This window comes from Mycetomoellerius zeteki, unplaced genomic scaffold, assembly GCF_001594055.1.
Source record: "Mycetomoellerius zeteki isolate Tzet28-1 unplaced genomic scaffold, Tzet1.0 scaffold389, whole genome shotgun sequence".
In the NCBI taxonomy this organism is placed as follows: Eukaryota; Metazoa; Arthropoda; class Insecta; order Hymenoptera; family Formicidae; genus Mycetomoellerius; species Mycetomoellerius zeteki.
Window position 1 is genome coordinate 340,691 of NW_017257380.1, and position 19,393 is coordinate 360,083.

The 19,393-nt window shown below is 40.7% G+C and overlaps 1 protein-coding gene across 1 annotated transcript; it reads right to left on the bottom strand.

Moving 5' to 3' along the window:
* Window positions 1-11,456: 11,456 nt before the first annotated feature.
* On the bottom strand, window positions 11,457-11,972 carry LOC108726117 (CUGBP Elav-like family member 5). The gene is made up of 2 exons (XM_018453503.1): window positions 11,782-11,972; window positions 11,457-11,571 (listed from the first exon to the last, which is right to left on the bottom strand). The coding sequence occupies exons 1-2, from the start codon at window positions 11,970-11,972 to the stop codon at window positions 11,457-11,459; spliced, it is 306 nt and encodes a 101-aa protein (XP_018309005.1).
* Between the last annotated feature and the right edge of the window lie 7,421 nt (window positions 11,973-19,393).

Genomic DNA, 19,393 nt, shown 5'->3' on the forward strand with positions numbered 1-19,393 from the left:
ACGGCGCGTCCTCTCCCACCGATGAAAATCCGTCCGAAATCCTCGTGCGTGTATCAGATCTCGTTACAGATCCCTCCGGATCACGAACCGACGACAGGGAGGGTGACGACGGCGGAGGGGGATGGGGGAAAAAATGAAGGGGGCTACGACGAGCTGCGTCTCCAGCTGATCGTCGTACGATCAACGACGATGTACAACTCGTGCACTCCGGCAACGACGCCGTCTCCTTTACCAAAACGTGGAGATGGTGTACACTGCGGTCGCTCTCCGCACACTGAGGATAGCTGACGTCACGAGCCCACCACGCGGAGGTGGTCTCGCGAGCGACGGTTTCGCGCCGGCGCCCGCGGCGGCTGCAATCCCTATAGGCACACACAGTGCCAGTACAACCCTGCGCGCCAGTGTGTTCGCTTTCTCTCCCTCTTTCTCCTCTCTCTCTCTCTCTCTCTCTCTCTCTCTCTCTCTCTCTCTCTCTCGCTCGCTCTTTCTACCGACGCTGACTACGTATATATATATCCCGTCCACCAATACTGCCGGCGCGTCTCGTTCCACCTACGAACGGCAGCCGAGTAACGGTTTAACCGTCGACGGAGGAGCTAACACCTAATGGGGTTTTACGTTACGTCACGTTGGGCACGGTCAAAGAGAACAAACCCGTGCTGCTTCCGTATACTGGATCAATTTCGAGACGGAAAAACGGGAAACCTGTGACTAGTAATTGATTGTACACGTGCATATCGTAATCTGAAGTGTGCTCGATCTTGCATGTGATTCAGATGGAATTTATTGCTTTTTCAGAACATATAAAGACTAATACGATAGAATACGATAAAAAGAACAAGATATATCTTCGTTAATATGTCCTTCAATTGAGATAAGTTGGAATTATTTTCTGTGATGAAGAGTTGTATGATAATAAATATGCACATTATTTTTAAAATAATACAGGAACGTTGAAAATCAATATAATACAGAAATATCTACAAAATATTCAATATATAATGATACCACAACTGCCAGATCTTTACAAATTCATAGTTCTGTTTGGAGTAGGGAGTAAATTAAAGCGAAATGCGCTCAGACATACCAATAAATCTAATTATTCTAATAACTTACTGTTAAAGAGTGTTTGATAAACATATTGAATGATGACTAAATTTTATTTTCAGACAAAAAAGAGATAAAAACACATGAAATTTATTCAATAATATAAAAATTATATGATTATAACTTTATACGATTATTAATAAAACAGTTCATATATTAATATTGAATTATTTCGTATATTAATATTGAATTATTTTTGCCATATTCGCTTCAATTAATAATCATTCATTGTAAATGTACCATGATGTTAACATGACCGCGTATACATTACGAATGAAATATATTTAATGAAAAGATTTAATAACGTATATCATCGAAACGATAAAGCACGAATTTCTCGTTGGGCAGACGATGCGATATTTTATCTACACTGATTTGAAAACAAAGGGATAAAACCGATTGGCCGTTGGTCTTGCGGTATTATCCATGATCCTCAAGCTGATCCTCCACAAACAGGAAACCCAGGGCATGAAATTCCGAAGAGAAAGCTTGGGAGCCCTATCGGACCGTCGTTATGGGTGGAAAGTTTCGGTAGAAGTTTCTTCCCAACTCCGTCAACTCCATAGGAAACGACGGAGAAATCCGAATCCGAGATGAAGGATCGGCAAGGATAACGCTACTCCGCGAGAATGTGCAAAAGTAGACAATTTCGAGAAAGAAAGAGAAGCAAATTTAGTACCGAACATTATTCTACATATATTCTTGTCACCTACATTTATAGGTTGATTCGCATCTATGAGAAATTTTTCACAAACGATTTGTACAAAAATAATTTATTTCATTAATATCATATATATATATATATTTAAAGATAATTAATATTATACTGTTATTATATTAATATTAATAATATTATTGTATATCAATAAAATTATATATTGTGATATATATTCTTCTTCTTTATATTGTGTATAATAATATGCATTGTAAATCGCAGATTTTCATGAATAAATCTGACATATTTAAAATAAAATAGACGCGTGTTACAATCAATTATTCGCTCACGGATTTCCATTTTCCACCTCAAAATTGATCTTATCGACTTAACGTCCAATCGATAAACGGATTAAATAGGGACGCCATAAGAAACGGACCAATATTATAAGACGCAAGCTCGTCATGAACGAGCAGCTCGGTTTAACAGATGTCAGTTAGTATGTAGGTTGACGCAGCATACTGGGAGCAGAAATGTTGAGGGTCTAAGGAAGAGAAGAAAGAGAGATAGGAAGCTCGCAAGAGAGAACAGCCACCCGTCAATCTCGCTCTCGTTCCATCTCCATCGCTCAATCCCTCTTTCTCTCTTACTCACGGTCGCCGGTGGGCTGATGGTAGGAGGTGGATGGAAATCAATAGCCCTGAATAATGAACCCCAAGGCAGCACCCTCTCTCCGCTCTCCACGGTCTGGAGCAGTCTCTCATGCATCCTCTCGTTCGAAAGCAGGAGGGAGAGTGAGAGAGAAAGAGAGAAAGAGCGAGAAAGACATGGAGAGTGTACTCGCTTCCTCTCTTTTCCTCCTCTTCTTCCTCCTTCAATCTTCTTCGCCTCTCCTCACCAGTGGAGGCCCTACTGAACCCTTCTCCTCCTCGTAGCCCGAACGGAGGTGTTTGTGTCCTCTCCTAGTCCCCAACTTTGCTACGAGACCCCCTCGAACCCAATTCGGATAACCGACGGAAGAGAAGGAAGAGGAGGAGGAGGAGGAGCAGGAGGACACGGAAAATGATTACCCTCCTCCTCCTCTTCTCCCTTCATCTCATCCCCCTACGACGGATCGATGGTCGTCGAGCACCTTAGTTCGTGATTCTCCTAGATTCGGATCAATACCTACTTTAGCATTGCAATAAAATGGTTGGACAGCGCGTTATGATAGTCCGTGCTGTCTCTCTCTCTCTTCTTCTTACTCTCTTATCGAGTACCTATCGAGAAAGCTATTTTGCCGACACTAAATTTATTTGCGATTTTGCTCGGCATAAGACGCGTATATTATCGATGACGACAGAAATATAGTATCGATGAGTGCGGAGGAAAAGCATGTACGAAAATTAACCTGAAATTTTTTATCGCAAATAATAAACTCTCATTGGAATAATCGCGCTTTAATGCAATATCGGTGTAATTGATTGTAGCGTCACGAAGAGCGATGGCCCGTACTACCGGCTTCTGATTTCTTCATCTAGCGCTTTCGATAACGATGGTTAGAATAAATAGACCCGTCAATTTACATAGTCGTTAACGAGCATGCCTGGCAAACCCTTATCGGTTCCGTAGCTCCTAAACCTCCTGACCTAGCCAACGCGTTCTACGTTCTCCTATATCGTGCGATCCGACAACACGATGGCTCCCCCGCAATACACTATTCTGAATCCTTATCCTCGGAACAGAACGCTTATTAAAGATCGATCGAGAACCCAGAGACGTCCTTTATCCGCGTTATCGCATTGGATATAACTTGGAAATCCAGAAACTCTTGGCGCGCTCGCCACATACATAATTTATTTGCTCGGAGAACCGCAGCGTACGACGCCTTGTAGTAAAGTGACACGTACTTTTATAGCAACTTGATTGATTCGATTGAATGGCAAATATTTATATAGCCTCTTGCAATATGGAAGCATAATGTGCAAAATTAAGATCTCTTTTTTTAAAGTCAGATTAAAAAGACGGAATAATATAATCAGAGAAAAATTCTAACTTTGTTTATATAATTATATTTTTGTGTGTCTCTTATAGCTCATATTATAAAAATGTGCACTTCTTAAAATTTTCTTTATTGAAAATTCGGATCACCGATGAAAGGAATGTTATCCTAAGCAATCAAACGGATCATTGTACCAGTCTTCTTCTTTTCTCAGAGCCAAAAGAGCTTGGGGCGGATCTACGGAACTATCGCTCGGTAAAGGCGGGCTGGTAACGACTATGCAAATTTCATTTGGCCCGGCACAATTCTTCACACACGGAAGATTAAGACATTAGACTACGAAGGGAAGAAGGGATGGAAGGAGGAGAAAGCACGTCTCCTAAACTGAAGAGTGAATATAGACGACGACGAAGGGGTAAAAGAGGAATCTTGCCACCGGGGAAGGTACAACGTTCTTCCACAGTCTCAATTATTTCATGTACTGGGCTATTAATCACTTGTGTGTGCGAACCTAAAACGACGCTAATATTTAAGTTGCGCATGAAAATTCGGCCGCTCGCGTGCATCGTATAAAATAATTTCGGTGGGTAGCGGTTATCACGTTTAAGGTCTAACCACGTACAAATATAGTCGTTGTTCGTGCAGCTAGCGGCGAGAATATTTGTTGGTTTCACAAAAACGCGATAATATCGTATTTCTAAAATACAAATTACAGTAAACACTATTTGGTATTTAAAAAAAGCGTGCATACGCGGGAAAGTTTAGTACATATTTTAATTTGTACACAAAACAACGCTAGCTTTATGTTGTAGTGATAACAGCAAAAAAGTTTCTTTTGTCGTTTCAAGCTATGGCACATATAAAACTTTTTTATAACTAGTTCTTGTTCCTGTTCGTTTTGTATAACATCGTCATAAGTTCTTAAACCTTTAACTGAGAAATAGGTTTAATTTTTACTTTCGTAAAATTTCCACAGTGTATGTAAGATGTTTATTTTTTAAATAAATTTATATGAATAAAATTGTATCTTATGTAAAATTTGTATTGTAAAATGCAAAAAGGCTACATTTCATATCCCTGACGACTAATGTTTTTATCAATTCTTAACAATTAAAAATGAATTGTATCTTTTAAATTTTATCTGTCTATCGAAATAATAATAATTTGTAACTTGAAAAGTGTCTTCAACATGTAATGTAGAAAGGGTACTTTTCATATTCTTGACGATTAATGTTCCTTCATTCTTATTAATTAACGATTAAAGATTATTGTATTTGTCTTTTAAGTGTGCCTACTGAAATAAAAATAACTTGTAATGTAAAAAATGGCTTCTCAACATAATATTCCAAAAAATTCCTGTTCCCGTGCGAATGAATCCTCCTGACGACACCGCGGCAACCGCACTGCGCGGATTTCGCGTCCGGAACAACGAACGACGGGAAATGCAGCGGCGGTTATGCTTCCCATCTCGAGATCCTCCCGTCGCTGCCTCGATGGGAATTCCTATTCTTCGCGTTCGACGGCCCGGAATTTTCCGGCAGGCGGCTTCGGCGAGCGCCGGGCGGCCTGAACTTCTTCTCTCTACCCCGTGCCGTGCGAGAGCGTAATTTTAGTTTGATACCAGCGCAATAGCCGTGCGGCCTGTCTGCTCTCCTTTCGATGTAATAACGAAAGACCAGAGAAGGAGGGGGAGCGGGAGGAGTGAAAAAGATGGAAAGAAAGAAAGAAGAGAAAGGAGGCAGCACTACTTATCCTCCGTATTTTCCTTTACAGCGACTCTCCTTGCCCCCGATCGAGACAAAGCCGCAGGTATTACCTTATTTCCCCAGCGTCTTTCCCCTTCTATCGTGCAAATCCTTCTTACGCGAATGTTCGCCCATAACCCATTCCACCATCGCGCACTCGGCTTTCTTGCTCCTTTTCTTTCTTTCTCTCACTTCTCTCGCCTGATGTTTATGCCGAAACAACCTATTCGCATATTATATTCTCAATGGATTTCACATTCTTCATATGCTTTCAGAGGACAAGACCATCGATATGTATAGTAGAAGCGAAGCGATACGATGATAAAAGAACGTAGGTTTGGATTTCTTTTCTTCCTGATGTTCTCACATTATTTGATACAAAATTATTACGAATCATTATAATGGATGAAATTGCTATGCAAAACGTTTTACATTAAATTTTCATTAGAATCCAATTTAGATTATAATAAAATCTTGTTTTATTTCATTCTAATATTTACATAGAATTACACGCCATAGCGTGCATTAGTTTCCGCGGGGGCGATAAGAATCATTTGATCATGCAAAGAATATTGTCGACAGATTTTCACGTGACAAGCAAGGTACAACGTTTCATCATGAACGCTAACATTGTCGTATGATCCCACCAATTTCCAATGAGCGAGAGTGCGATGTATGCACTCTCGATCGATCGGTCGGACGGGATGGAAAGAGAGACGGATGTAGAGAGCCTGCGGCAAAAAAGTAGGATAACATACGTCCGTGCACGCGACGGGGGAGACCGACAGACGAACGGACAGCCCTCGTGCACCTCGCGTTGAGAGAACGAGGGAGAAAGAGAAGCGGAGAGAGAGAGAGAGAGAGAGAGAGAGAGAGAGAGAGACAAAAAGAGGAAAAGAGAAGGGAGATTGCAGAAAGGTCGGTAGTGGGGCTGGTTGCCATTGTAATGGCGTGTGCCATGGTCCCCATGTGCCAACCACCCCGGCAGCTGAGCCCTCTGGTACGCTCTGCTGTTAAATACGCTGAAACGAGCAAACCATTCGCGAGAGTTAAACTCGTAGTTATCACTCGAATCGATATACTGTATATACCGGCAAATCTCTTTCTCTCTCTCTCTCTTTTTCGAACGCAGAGGATGCCTCTTTAAATCCTCCCTCGTGAACGAGAGAGTGCTCGCAATTGAAAGAAAATGCACCCATTTTGTTAGATCCTCATTGAATTGACAGTAACTCCGAAACCTTCATTATTGAAAACCAGCACTTTGTTCTTTAAAAGTTATAATAAATCGTAAGAAAATTGCGTTTCTTCACCCTAGACAAAAGCTAGTCGTAATCTTCCAAGGCGAAATATATAACTCGATTAATAAATCGTAATATGAATTGCGCGAATATCCGTGATTGTGGCGAAACAACTAAATTATTTCCTTACTGGCCTTCGAAGTTACAATTCAGCGCGCTCATTAGTACGTACAGCAACGCTGGCAGTGGAACAAGGGAGAACAGAAACGGTAGGAACGCCTCTCGAATATCGACGACAGGAGGTCACCGAAGTATCGTAACTACCTAGTAATTAAGTACGGATACCGAAGTAGCGACCAATGGAGCGGCCATCGGAATAAAGATACAAAACAGATTCTCGTTGACGAAGGTAGAGCGGTATTTCTTTCCTTTTCTTATTTACTCCCAATCGTAATTCAATCCAGGGACGAACGTGCCACGAAGAGAACGAAATGGAGGGTAACTAGATCGAGGGTAGGTCACTATGTCTCCAGACAGAGTGAACAATGGCCTCTGGCACCGTTACGAAATTAACGTAATGCCTGCTTACCAACCGCTCGCGTATGTTCTGGATAGCGCAAACGAGGGAAAAACGACGGAGAGGCGCATAAATTGATAACAATAACGAAGAGGCAAGCTGAAAATCCGCAGCTGCATGAGGCGCGGACGGTAAGAGGCGAAGAGAGAATGAGACGAACCGAGAAGAGACGCAGCGCGCAGCTGGGAGAATCAAAATATAATTACACAAAGGTAAGCCGTAACACGGAGACAGAATCGCGGGGAAATAGACGGGTCTCATTAAAATTGGAGAGCTGTTTCGAAACTGCGAGACTGCCGTGTCGGTTGCAGCCTCGTCACCGTCGAGCATTACCTTTCCCTAACTCGGTCCGACCTCTCGTCCCTTCGCGTCCTCCTACCTTCGTGCCGCAGTGGTCCCGTGAAAGGGTGAAACAAAAAGAAACTTTTCCGGGCCGCTTGCAGACGGCTGTTAAGGAAAAACCATGTAACGCATCATGCAACGACATTCAGTAATTTCTGCGATTGCGTACTTTGCTGAATATTTATTACTAATGTTGTAAATACGTATTTAAATTGGTCATCGAAAATCGAACTTCTGAATTTAGAACTTTAAACAAACAATTTCAAACTTTTAATAGATACACTGAAAAAGATACTTGAAACTTTATTTGTGAGATATAACGTTTATTTCAATGAAATAAATTCTTATTTAAATATGAAGCGAAATAAAATTTTACTCATAGCAAATAAATCATCTGTTTCATTTTTTACAATTAATGAAATATATTTCACAGAAATATATATTTCGTCATCACAGTAAAATTTTTTTATAACCACGACAATAAATGTCGAGAAAAACGTCACATACAACATTTTAGTTTACTTATGAATATATCGTTTCAATGTACTGTATCAAATCTTGCTAAATTATTTATCTTCTTATTTGATGGTTAATTGAAGTATTATCGCAACTTATTTTCTAATTACGAGGCATAAATAAATTAGTTCAATGTATATACGATCAAGCAGTTAATCTCACAAATGACTGTGCATTCGTTTTATTTTCTAATGATAAATATTTCGATAACACCGTAATGTTTTAGCAGCATATTTCCAAATTACTGCAAAAGACTGCAGTGTAGTTCGTATACGTGCAGGTTAAGTCCGACGCGCATGATATATGTAGACACGGATTATTTGATTTAGTGGACGTGCGTCAATGCGAGCGAATGCATTTGATTCGACGTTGATAAAATCATTCCCCTCGTCTACCGTTTGTTCCACCGAATGTGAGCCAGATCAATATACGCTATTCCGACGATATGTTTCGGCACAAGTCTTTATTGTAACCATTGAAAAGTATTCAAATTTCTAAAAGATATACACGCACTGTTTGCAAATTGATTTATTGAAGCGTATGTTTTGCAACATAAAATATAAAATTACTTTAATCTGGCAATAGTCACCTGGGGTATTTTTACACGTCAACGACAAAAATATATGAATTATTGAAAAATATCATTTTGTATGGATATTATTTAACATACTTTTTTCCTTTTTAATAACTATTCTTTACGAACCTTTAAATATCCATAAAAAAAACAAAAAAATTACTTAGTAGTTTTAACTTTAACCTTATAGTAATAATTTATTTATTTTTATTTATCTTAATTTTTTTAGAACTACTATCATAATCAACTACTTAACGTGCTTATTCCGTTTAATATTTATTTGATTTATACTTAATTTTTCAGAAAATTGTGATTAAAATCCATATCCATAATGTTTTCAAATACTAATAAATCGGAAAACAATTAATAGTATACAATATGTTGTTAACAATAGTGATTTTAATTAGGGTGTAAAAATATTCCAGATAATCCTTTACGTAAAAAAATCATATGACTATACTCCCATGTTAAAGCTAATGCTTTAGTAATTAAGCTTCAACCTGAAAGCAGTCACTTGATTTTTTCATATACCTACTCTCTAAATCAGTGGATAGTCGCTAATTACCCAGTGACATATACTTGGTACTGGATAATCAGGAAAGTTTAATTGAAAAAAGAAGAATGTTTAAGCATTGTATAATTAAAATACTGATATTTGCACGTTAATTTCAATCTTCCAATATTCATTGAATTTATGCATTAAAACAAGGTTAGATCACATAATAAAGATTAGTTAGGTTAGGGATCTCACATTTCATTCCCTGATTACCAGTGGCATACTTGGCACTGATATCAGTGATTACCCAATGATTCAGATTTAAAGAGTAAACGATCATCTGGGATGTTTTTTACACTTTAATTTTATATCCGACGTAACTAAAGTTTTGTTTGACAAAGTTGTTGCTTTATTAGATGATTGTTATAAATTATTGCCTAATTTAAGTATAAAATCATATAAAATATAATTTTTCAGAATTGAATTATTTTCAGCTTTTCGGTCGTAAAGTTTCTATTTCGAAAAATATACTATACTGCAAATTTTAGATTAAAAAAATTTTATGAACGTTTTTTGTGAATGTTTATAATGTCATTCGAGGAAAATACAGAATCTCGATATTTCTGCCGTTGAACAACGGAAAGTCGTTGAGTCGTGGACGCCGCCGCGAGCCGAGCTCCGGCGGCAGCGAAGTTGGAAGGGAGGATAATTCGAAAGATTAACGAGCTATTTCCAGGCAAAAACTCGAACGACCATTCGTCAACCATAAATTCCGCATGCCTACAAAAATAAAAATGCGCTTGCCCTTCTCCCTCTATGGTGCGCCGGGATTGTGTGCAGCTTATCGGCCGGATATTTATTGTAAAATACCTACGTTTCCCCTTCTCCCCTCCCCCGCCGACCCAACGCTACACGGTCAGGCAAGCGGATTGCGGCCATTTTTCCTGCAAATTAAATAAACGGAGGCCGCCGAAGGGTAACGTCGGCGGTCCGTGGAGCCCGGCAAAAGTCCGTTATTTCCAGAACTGGCGAATTTCTAACCGCGAATTTTTATGCGGCAGCCGCTCACGTTTCAAGCTAAGCTTTATACGGCTACGTGGACAACTAGCGTTTGAAATTTTCGCCACCATATCGCGCGCGTCCTCCATTATTGATAAGTATCGAATAACATGACTTCTCCATTACAAAATCGGCTCCGGAATAACGAAGCGACCGCCGGGACCGAATTTCCGCGCGGAATCGCTCGACGCTCGGCTTTCCGACTGATGTACAATTCATGAAGACGATCCGACCGGTCTCGGGGCGTGTTGTCTCATTTTTCCAAATACCCTTTTAAAATCCCAACCATACCCGTAATACTGGGCGCGACGACGGTAAAGCTTTCCTCTCGACGCCTGCTCTTTTACGCGTATCCCTCACATCCCGCCTGCACCTCTTCACCATCGAGCATCATATGCGATGGTATCGCGTAACACGCTCCTGTCGTAATTCGAGCACCGGGGATCGAATGATGGCGTTGGATAGCCCGTTCCCAAGAGAGGCTGTGACTGGTAACCTGGCACGTCGGTGTTAAAGTCCCTGTTTCCGGAACAAGTTTCCGCCGCGGAAACAGCCCGAAACGCGTCCGCGAGCGCTGTCTCATTGTATCAGATCCGTCGACGTCTGGATGGTACATCGCGCGAGAGATGGGGACAACAGAGACGGGGAGACGAGGAGGAAACGATGCGCAGTAGGGTGTTGTATCGAGGTGAAGGGAGGAGAGGAGGGTGGCTTACGGTCGGCCAACAAAGGCCGTCGATCGTCGACGTCGGCTCATCCTCTCGGCGATCGACGTGAATGCCCGCGAAATTTATTGTTTCGCCGCGGCTTAGCACGCTCTCGCACCCACATGAGCCCTTCCCTGACTTCCCTTCCGCTATACGGCTCTCTTCGTCCCTCTTCCCTCTCTCTCTCTCTCTCCTCCTCTATCTTTCTCGCTCTTCTCCGCGCGACCCTGACCGCGGCTCCCCAGACGCCATACACCACGTCGCGGGGGACAAAAGAATAAATCCTGATTAATCTCCCGGTCGCGCTTCGAAAGCCGCCGAGGGTGCTCTCGCTCGCTCGTGCGCGCGCGTGTTCTTGCTTGCTTCATCGTTACCGCCGGAATTACGCTTCACTCGGCGCAACGAGTTCTACGTGTCCTTGCGCGGCTGAAAAATTAATGAGCGCCCGGCCGCTTGGATTTAGTGGCTGGCGACTGCGGTGCTTCGTAAAAATAATTTCGTAACGTTAGCGTGCGACGTGGCACTACTGCTAAATGACATCTCGCTGAAACGCGGACATTTCCTAATAGTTTTCCTCTCTAACCAAACGTAAGAAGTAGAGTAGAAATTTTAATACGCCATTGACGTGAGCTTTCGCTCCTGACATTCGTTTCAATAAGATTTTTTTCGAGATTTTATCGCGCTAGAGTCAAACTTGACTTCAGAAAGACATTTTATAAATTCTTAGAAAGGGGGGGCGCGATATTTCCTAACTTATTTACGCAACAAATTCCACATTTCTTACGTTGGAACCTTACCCTTGTGTATTCCCGTGTACTTGTCCTTGAGAACGGTGAATTCGTAAATCTTGCCGAATTCCTCGAACATTGGACGGAGTGCGTCTTCCTCGAGATGACGTGGTATTTGTCCGACAAAGAGTTTGATGGCGCCTTCGTCGTTGCTGGACGACGGCGAGATCGACACGGGTATCAGCATTTCTTAGCTCAAGCGAGATGAAGTTTTACGGAGCTAAGTCTCGCTATCACCTTTCCCCTCACAAATTTTGGCTTTCACGTCCCCGCACTACGTACTTTTCTCTTTTTTCCTCTGCCTTCAAAGGCAGACACTGATCATCACGTGGCTTCCAACGATGATGGCGTTTGTTGATTACTTATCGCCACGCGTATAAAGCACGACCGCGACGAAGTCACAGAGTACTTGACACGTGAAGGGATTAGGGAGAGTAAAAGGGGAAAACTAGCCGTCACGGAGGTACTCGTTAACTCTCGTCTTTGAGGGAGTAGAAGGTTGTCGTGAAACGGAGGCGTTATTCGCCGAAAACGGCAGTCACGAAGCGACGAGGAGCTAACAGACGGTCGGGAAGGTGGTTTTAATCAGGAGCTCGATAAAAAATACACGATAACGTAATCTTCGTAGGAACGAAAAACAGAGCGAGACGTGAGTGGGCGGGGGATAGCGGGAGAAGAAAAGAAGGATGCAGAAACGAGATAGGACCACCGTAAAGAGGGTGGAGAATGGCTAATGCGGATAGCGGAAGAAAGCAAATGCTTAACAAGAACGAGAGAGGGAAAAACGAGGGAGATAGAGAATAGGAGGAAAAGCCGACGGAAGAAAGTCCGGCACAATAACGCGCACGCAACGATTAATGAATTTTGCAACACGGCACAACGAGATAGTCGACAACTATTAAAGATATACTCGTACGCATTAGATACGCGATGATACGAGATTGGAAGCACTATGAATGCCCACATGGAATAAAAAGCACGCGGATACAATCGAATTAAGCCATTATCGACAATACCTTCATTACGTTACGATATCATGGAATCAAGCGGGGGTAATCTTGATCGTGTATGTGCTAACATATACGCATTTGTCTACAGCTGATCGAAGCTTATAGATAGACAATTTCACGTGCGCGCATGTGCATGAACACCACGCGGTACATTCAACGAATATAGTATCGATATCACTCGGCATATCACTTATAACAGTAACAAAAAGATTTTTTCTATTCGATGTCATATGATTTGTATCTCTAATTCAGATTTGCACAAAATAATTCCGATAACAAATTGATTATAAGATTGACCAGAAGCACGCCGATCACAAAACCACACTTTTACAACATAGACATTTTTATACGTTCCTTTAGATGCGACGACAAAATATCTCGCTATCCGCCACCGTGGAATTTAGTGATATCAGCCAAACGCGCAGTGATTTTATCACAAAATTCAGTAGAGCAAGAGAGCGATAACTCGTAGTGCGACTCCCCTGCGTATAGTTGTCCGAGCGCTTCCCCTTTAATTCTTAATTTCGTATACGTAGTTGATCTAGTTTCCGAGACCCAGTTTATCACGTCGAATATCTCTGCCCGGTGGCAGTTGCGCAGATTACTTCCGCCGCATTTGCCGATAGTTCACACTGGCGACTGTGACGATCAGCCGTTCTACCTAGACAATATCCTAAACTAAAACGATCACAAGTACGGCACATTCACGATCACGAGAGAATAGAAACTACGACACGCTGCACGAGACACGAGACAACACTGATGGTTGAACGACCCTCGGCCCGATCGGCACCGTGCGCCCTGACGCCACCGTCCACGGGGAAATTACGCACACATACACACGGCCATCCCACCCATCTTGTCCTGCGTTGCCACCCCTACAACGACGTCACCCCATCTCGATGTACGAGGGGGCACATTTCCCCTTTTGCCGAGACCTTGCCGAGCGAGGCGAGGGCGTCTTTGCTCCCTCTTATTAGCCTACCCACCATCCCCAGCAGCATGTGCACCATCCATTTTCACGGACCGCCCTTAATCTCTGATGCCCCATTCACCCGAATTCGCACTGAAATTGGATTCTGGCAAAACGGATTTTCTAATCATGATGATCGATCCGGCGATCATCGAACAAGATACTATCGGAAATGAAAGATGGTAAACGGTTCTAAAAGAGATAAGAAGGATACAATAAAATTTAAGGATTGCGTGTGATTACAATATTTAAGTCAAAAAAACTCGCTTTAAAAAATACATAAAAACTTACATTAAGCAATTTTAATAAGAATATATAAAAATACATAAAAACTTAACATACCTTTTCCTAAAATTGTATCTGTATAATTATATCAAGAAGTTGATGCAATATTCTTTAAAATTCTGTTTATGTAACTTTAATAGAAGTTACATTATATATATTACATATCAAATGCAATTTTATAAAAAGATACAATGACGTATTAAAAGTATGCTGATCAATGAAATATGGAAATAAATCGCACGACTCGATCTCTTTCTAAGTCTTCGCGTTCGATAAGCATATATCACAGCAATCGGCGTTACGCCGCTTTTATGGACGTTGCTTTTGCTATATAGCATTGGAAAGGGTACCTGGCATAATGGTCCCCTGTCTTACAGGGGTTGGTGAGCTGAGTCATCGCCTCTTACGATACTCGATCGCGTCGTACTAAACCGACCCTCTGGTAAGCACGCACACTTGAACAAGTGCGTGTAAACGTGCACGCCTCATTAATGACTTTCTCTCGCGCGCACGCGCACGCGTGTATGTGTGTGTGTGTGTGTGCGTGTGTATGTATGTGTATATAGACGAGATCCATTTCTGCACGCAAGAGCCTTATGTATATGCGGAAACGAAATCCGCGACTCTATTCGCCGTGTTATAAAATCGAAAACATTCAACCGAATACAAAGCTATGCGACGGTCTATTTATTCGAGTTCTGAACGTTGCGCCGCGGGAACACGCGTGTACGGCTGGCTTTTTTCGCGACAAGCTTTTTCGTTCCATTTCCTACGTTACAATATTCAGCCTCGTTGAAACGACGACTACCAACCAGCCGGGCTGATATCTATAAATGCGAACATCCGCGATGCAAAACGCTTGCATTTAAACATCACGGTCCGCGCTGCAACGAGGCGCTGCCGCCATTGTTGCCAGGAATTTGGTGTCTGCATGTATACGCATGAGAAGTAACATCGGGTGCACGTATCTCCAAATTTAGTTAGAACATATGTGCAGGCTTCACGCTTATCGATCCTGTTCTTCTCTAAGGAGAAAACGAGGGTAGGCGAGGTTAATACAGGTTCGGAGGCGGAAAGAAAACATCGTTTCTCATCTCTCGAAAAAAAATGCGATCAGTACAATAGTTCGGCCAAGCATTTACGTTCACAGCATTTACCCAACCGATGAAGTAGCTCTTTGTTTCTGTTTGAAAAGCTACCTTGCTTGCTCATCGAAGCTGAAACGCCGTCGCCAGAGTGAATCGAGATGAAGAACCACGAAACAAACACCTTTCCGCGAATAATTTTAATCTTCTTAACAATTGAAACGCTAAGAATAATAATATAGATATCTATTGTACAAAAAACGAGTATAATATTTTAAAAATACAACAATTCTTATAAGAACTTAATAAAATCTTGTACAAACATATTTATTACTGCAAAACAAATTCTGTGACTATTTTCAATTGGAATTGCAGCTTTTGTCGTGAATATTTATCAAATTTTAAATATATTATATGTATTTATTAAATTTTGGATTTTGATGCATTAAATAACCAGGACAATAGGAAGTTTAAAAAATCTTGATTGACAGACTTATTATGTATGCTAACTCAGTTTTACTCTATAATATGCTTCTACATCATTGTTTTATTTCATTCAATGTTAACATTTCATGACGCAATATATTACTAATGCGTAATGTAATTCTGCTCTGCGACTCACTATATTTTCATGAAAAATTTGACGCAGTTTGGAAAGCTTTCCGAGATTTCGCTGACATCGAGACAAGCTTGACTGTAACGTCAATCTCGAAATATTGGGGGGATCAATGACGTGTCGCTCGATGTAACATGCAGCGACTTCGCCTGTAAATCTTATTGATTTATATTTTTCGATATAATGAAACCATGGCGAAAAAGGTGCGAAGAATGTTCGACATCGACAACGCTCAACGTACACGCGATAAACTCGACGACGTCGACGTTGATTTATAGTAGCGAGGAAATTGCCCGAAAGTGTACGAATTTCTCACCGAACGGCGGAGATGCGAAATGTGATCTGCAAAAAGTGCGCTATGGTCCGTAGATAATGTTACGATTAGGACAAAAAGTGCGAGCAGGATCATCGGTACCTTTATACAGGGTGTCTTAAAATTGCCAAATCTTTACTTGCGAATTTCTTGATCAAATTCTAGAAAATTTTCATAAAGTGCACGCTACTTTGTTTCGCAATTTTCCATATCAAGTTGCAAATATCTCAATATCTAAACTTTAATTTAAATTTTGTTAATATTCCATTAAAAACGAAGAGTGACGTATCTTACAATCTGTTTCTAACTCTAAAAATTAATTTATAAAATTAATTAATTCAGATTTTTAGTAGCTCAACAGTTAAAAAATGATGACGTTTGTGTTAAAAATTAAAATGAATTTCTAAGTAAGAATATCATACGAAAGAAATTGTTTGAAAGCTAGACACCGTGTATACAGAAAAGCGTTTTATTGGTTTTACGCAAACCGATACACACACGAATCGAGCAATGCGAAAGGGAACTAACAGTTTCCAGAGCTGGGAGATGGAACGCAGCCGTTTTTCAGAGAAAAGTACTCTCGCCGGAGAATTAATCACAGCGTTCTCCTCGTATTGGGAGTATGTATATCTGACGTTCTCGGACCGTCAGAGGCAACGTTTTCGGTAGCCCGCGTAGTGGAATTACGGACTTAGCCCGCGGTCCGTTTTTTCACCGCTCGATATACGCCGAAAGCGAGTTAAGTCACGCATGATTTACCGACACACTCTGCGGGGCCTACTCTCGGCATCATGGTATTACATGGTGTATACCCGCGGTTTATACTAACCTAACGTGTCCCAACGGCAGCTTCTCCGCCACGTTCGCGCGCGAGAAAGACACCCGAAAAATATAACTCTACGATATCAGGCGCATGTGCCCTAGAAAGCCTACGTGCAATAATTCACGCATGTAGGATGCTGTTACCTTGGCACCTCTCTCCAACTTACACACACGCATACACACACACACACACACAACACGCGCGCGCAAGTATATGGCATCATCTAGCCAGTATTGGCCAACCTCGTAGATGTACGGTTATGTGTGCCGACATGTCCACGCGCGCGAGAATGCATGGGCAAGTATGACATAACTCACAGTAAAGTTCCAGGCCACTTGTGTTGTGTAAATTATTAAGCACGCGTTGCCCCTTTGCCGTTCGAGAAACAGGACAACGTTGGACGAGGTTGGCCACATTGGGGGAACATAAAGGTCAGAAGATCCTTGGACAGAGGAGTAGGAGGCAAGATGGTGACGAGGGGAACGCTCGAGGTCACCAGAGGTTCCGTTTCTTCCTCTCTCACCTGTTCCACCCTCCGGTCGGTCGCACTGTATGAGATGGAACACCGTTGTAATACCGTAATGCAATGCAATGTGATCTAAATGAACTTTGGCCGGGTCGAGCGCATGCATATTAGCCTCATCGCCAAATGGCGTTACCATACGACCCATCCCTTGCACCATTCCTTCGTCTAACGTCCTTTCTATCCTCCTATAAGCTTGTTCCCTCCCTTTTCTCTTTCCGCGCTTCTCTTTCCCGTTGGAACTATCTCTCTTAACCCCTTTCGTTCTCTCTTCGTTTGCCATCTCGGAGCTCATAGCTAAGGCTGACTTTAATGCGCGAGGGTGCTACGGGATTTACCGGATTAGCGCTAAACATTAGCAAACAGACGCAGCAAGATGCTACCAGTTAGCGACGTTCCGAAAATTATTTGTCGCTTCGTCGCTCTCTTTTCGGTTTCTATCCGAAATGTAGAGAGATTAATGTCTGTTAATTCCTTTAGATACAGAAGTATTACAAAAATACTATATATCAACATGGAAGATATTTTGTTTCTATTTTATACTGTTAAATCTATATAGTGTCGATTTTAATCTAATTTCGCCACTGCTCTTACTCATCGTTATTTTATACTAAAACAATGGAGTTAGACAATTCAAATTGGGTTTTGAACTGCTTAACTCCATTGTTTTAGTATAAAATAACAATATATTAATTAAAAACAGTGGTGATTTAAATTAGGTCAAATTTGACATTATAGATTTAACCATATAAGACACGGAAAGGAGTTTTATTGATATCTATTAAATATTATTAACTAAGATTTTATCTAAAAATTTAAGTAGATACATTTCTAAAAATAATTTTGTTAGGTCATCAAAATAATTATGTAGGGCGCTCAAGATGGTTGCTAGAATATTAAAATTTTTTTGCAACATTGCTCATCGTGCTTGAAAGTTCTTTATAATTATTTTGATAGATCAACAAAATTATTTTCAGATCTGTAATTAACTGTATTTAGCTAAATTTTGGGATACTCCAGCAAAACTGTTCTTTCTTGTATGATTCTAATAAATAATTTAAAATACATTGTAGTCTCAAAAAGAAAAAAATCACTGCAGCACTGCTTTGAAGCAAAATTATGTATAAGAATAATGCTGAATATGCAACGTTATTCTGATATCAAACTGAAGAATATTTAATGTACATAAATAAAAGAAGAGATCTTATACTAAAACTGGCACAAAATATTTTATAATATCCTCAATTCTACATAAGTAATAAATCATTTCAAAACGTCTTACGAGTAAAAGTTTGAAACATATTTACCATTCATACCCCGTGAAAGATTAATTCGGTTTGCAAAAAACCAATTAACACGGAATTAGTCAAAATTATTTGTTACATCGCGTTTCCAAGAACAGTTTCTTAAGTAGGAAATCTTCAGCGTGCCGTGATGCAACTTAATGTTTTGCGTGTAACAATCCCTAGCTTTTACGAGGATCTGACCCAAAACTGTTTCCGCTGGATCTTCCGCGCCGAAGGCAGCTTTCTCGTTATCATTATAATGTAGCTTGACCCGAACTAGCACGCGCTACTTACAAGGTGAAACGTAATACTCATCGTTTATATCGTCATTTGAATGTAACTTTACATCACTCAGACTTTTGCAAGATATATCGCCTGTTTGTCATCATGCAAGATGATACCGTATGAAACTCGTATTGTCACCGTATTGTTACCGTTATATTCATTTTTCGTTCAGGATATTTACAAGTCGAATCTAAACTCGTATCTTTATACGGAAAAAACAATTTTAAAATATCTAAAAATTTAGTTACATACAGAAAAATATCATTCAATATAAATGGCTGTTGCAACCAAAAATTGGCCCTATTTTACCATCTAAATTGCTGCAACAGTCAATCTTTTCTTTCAGTATAACGATTATCTCTAACAAAGAATTTTTTTTATAATAATCTTAAATTATACTTTTATAAAT

Excerpts from the sequence above, each read along its gene's own strand:
- LOC108726117 (XM_018453503.1), bottom strand. The coding sequence starts at position 11,972 with ATGCTGATACCCGTGTCGATCTCGCCGTCGTCCAGCAACGACGAAGGC. Across the intron at positions 11,572-11,781 it reads CACAAGGGTAAGGTTCCAAC|GAAAACTATTAGGAAATGTC; the intron begins GTAAGAAATGTG and ends TTGGTTAGAGAG.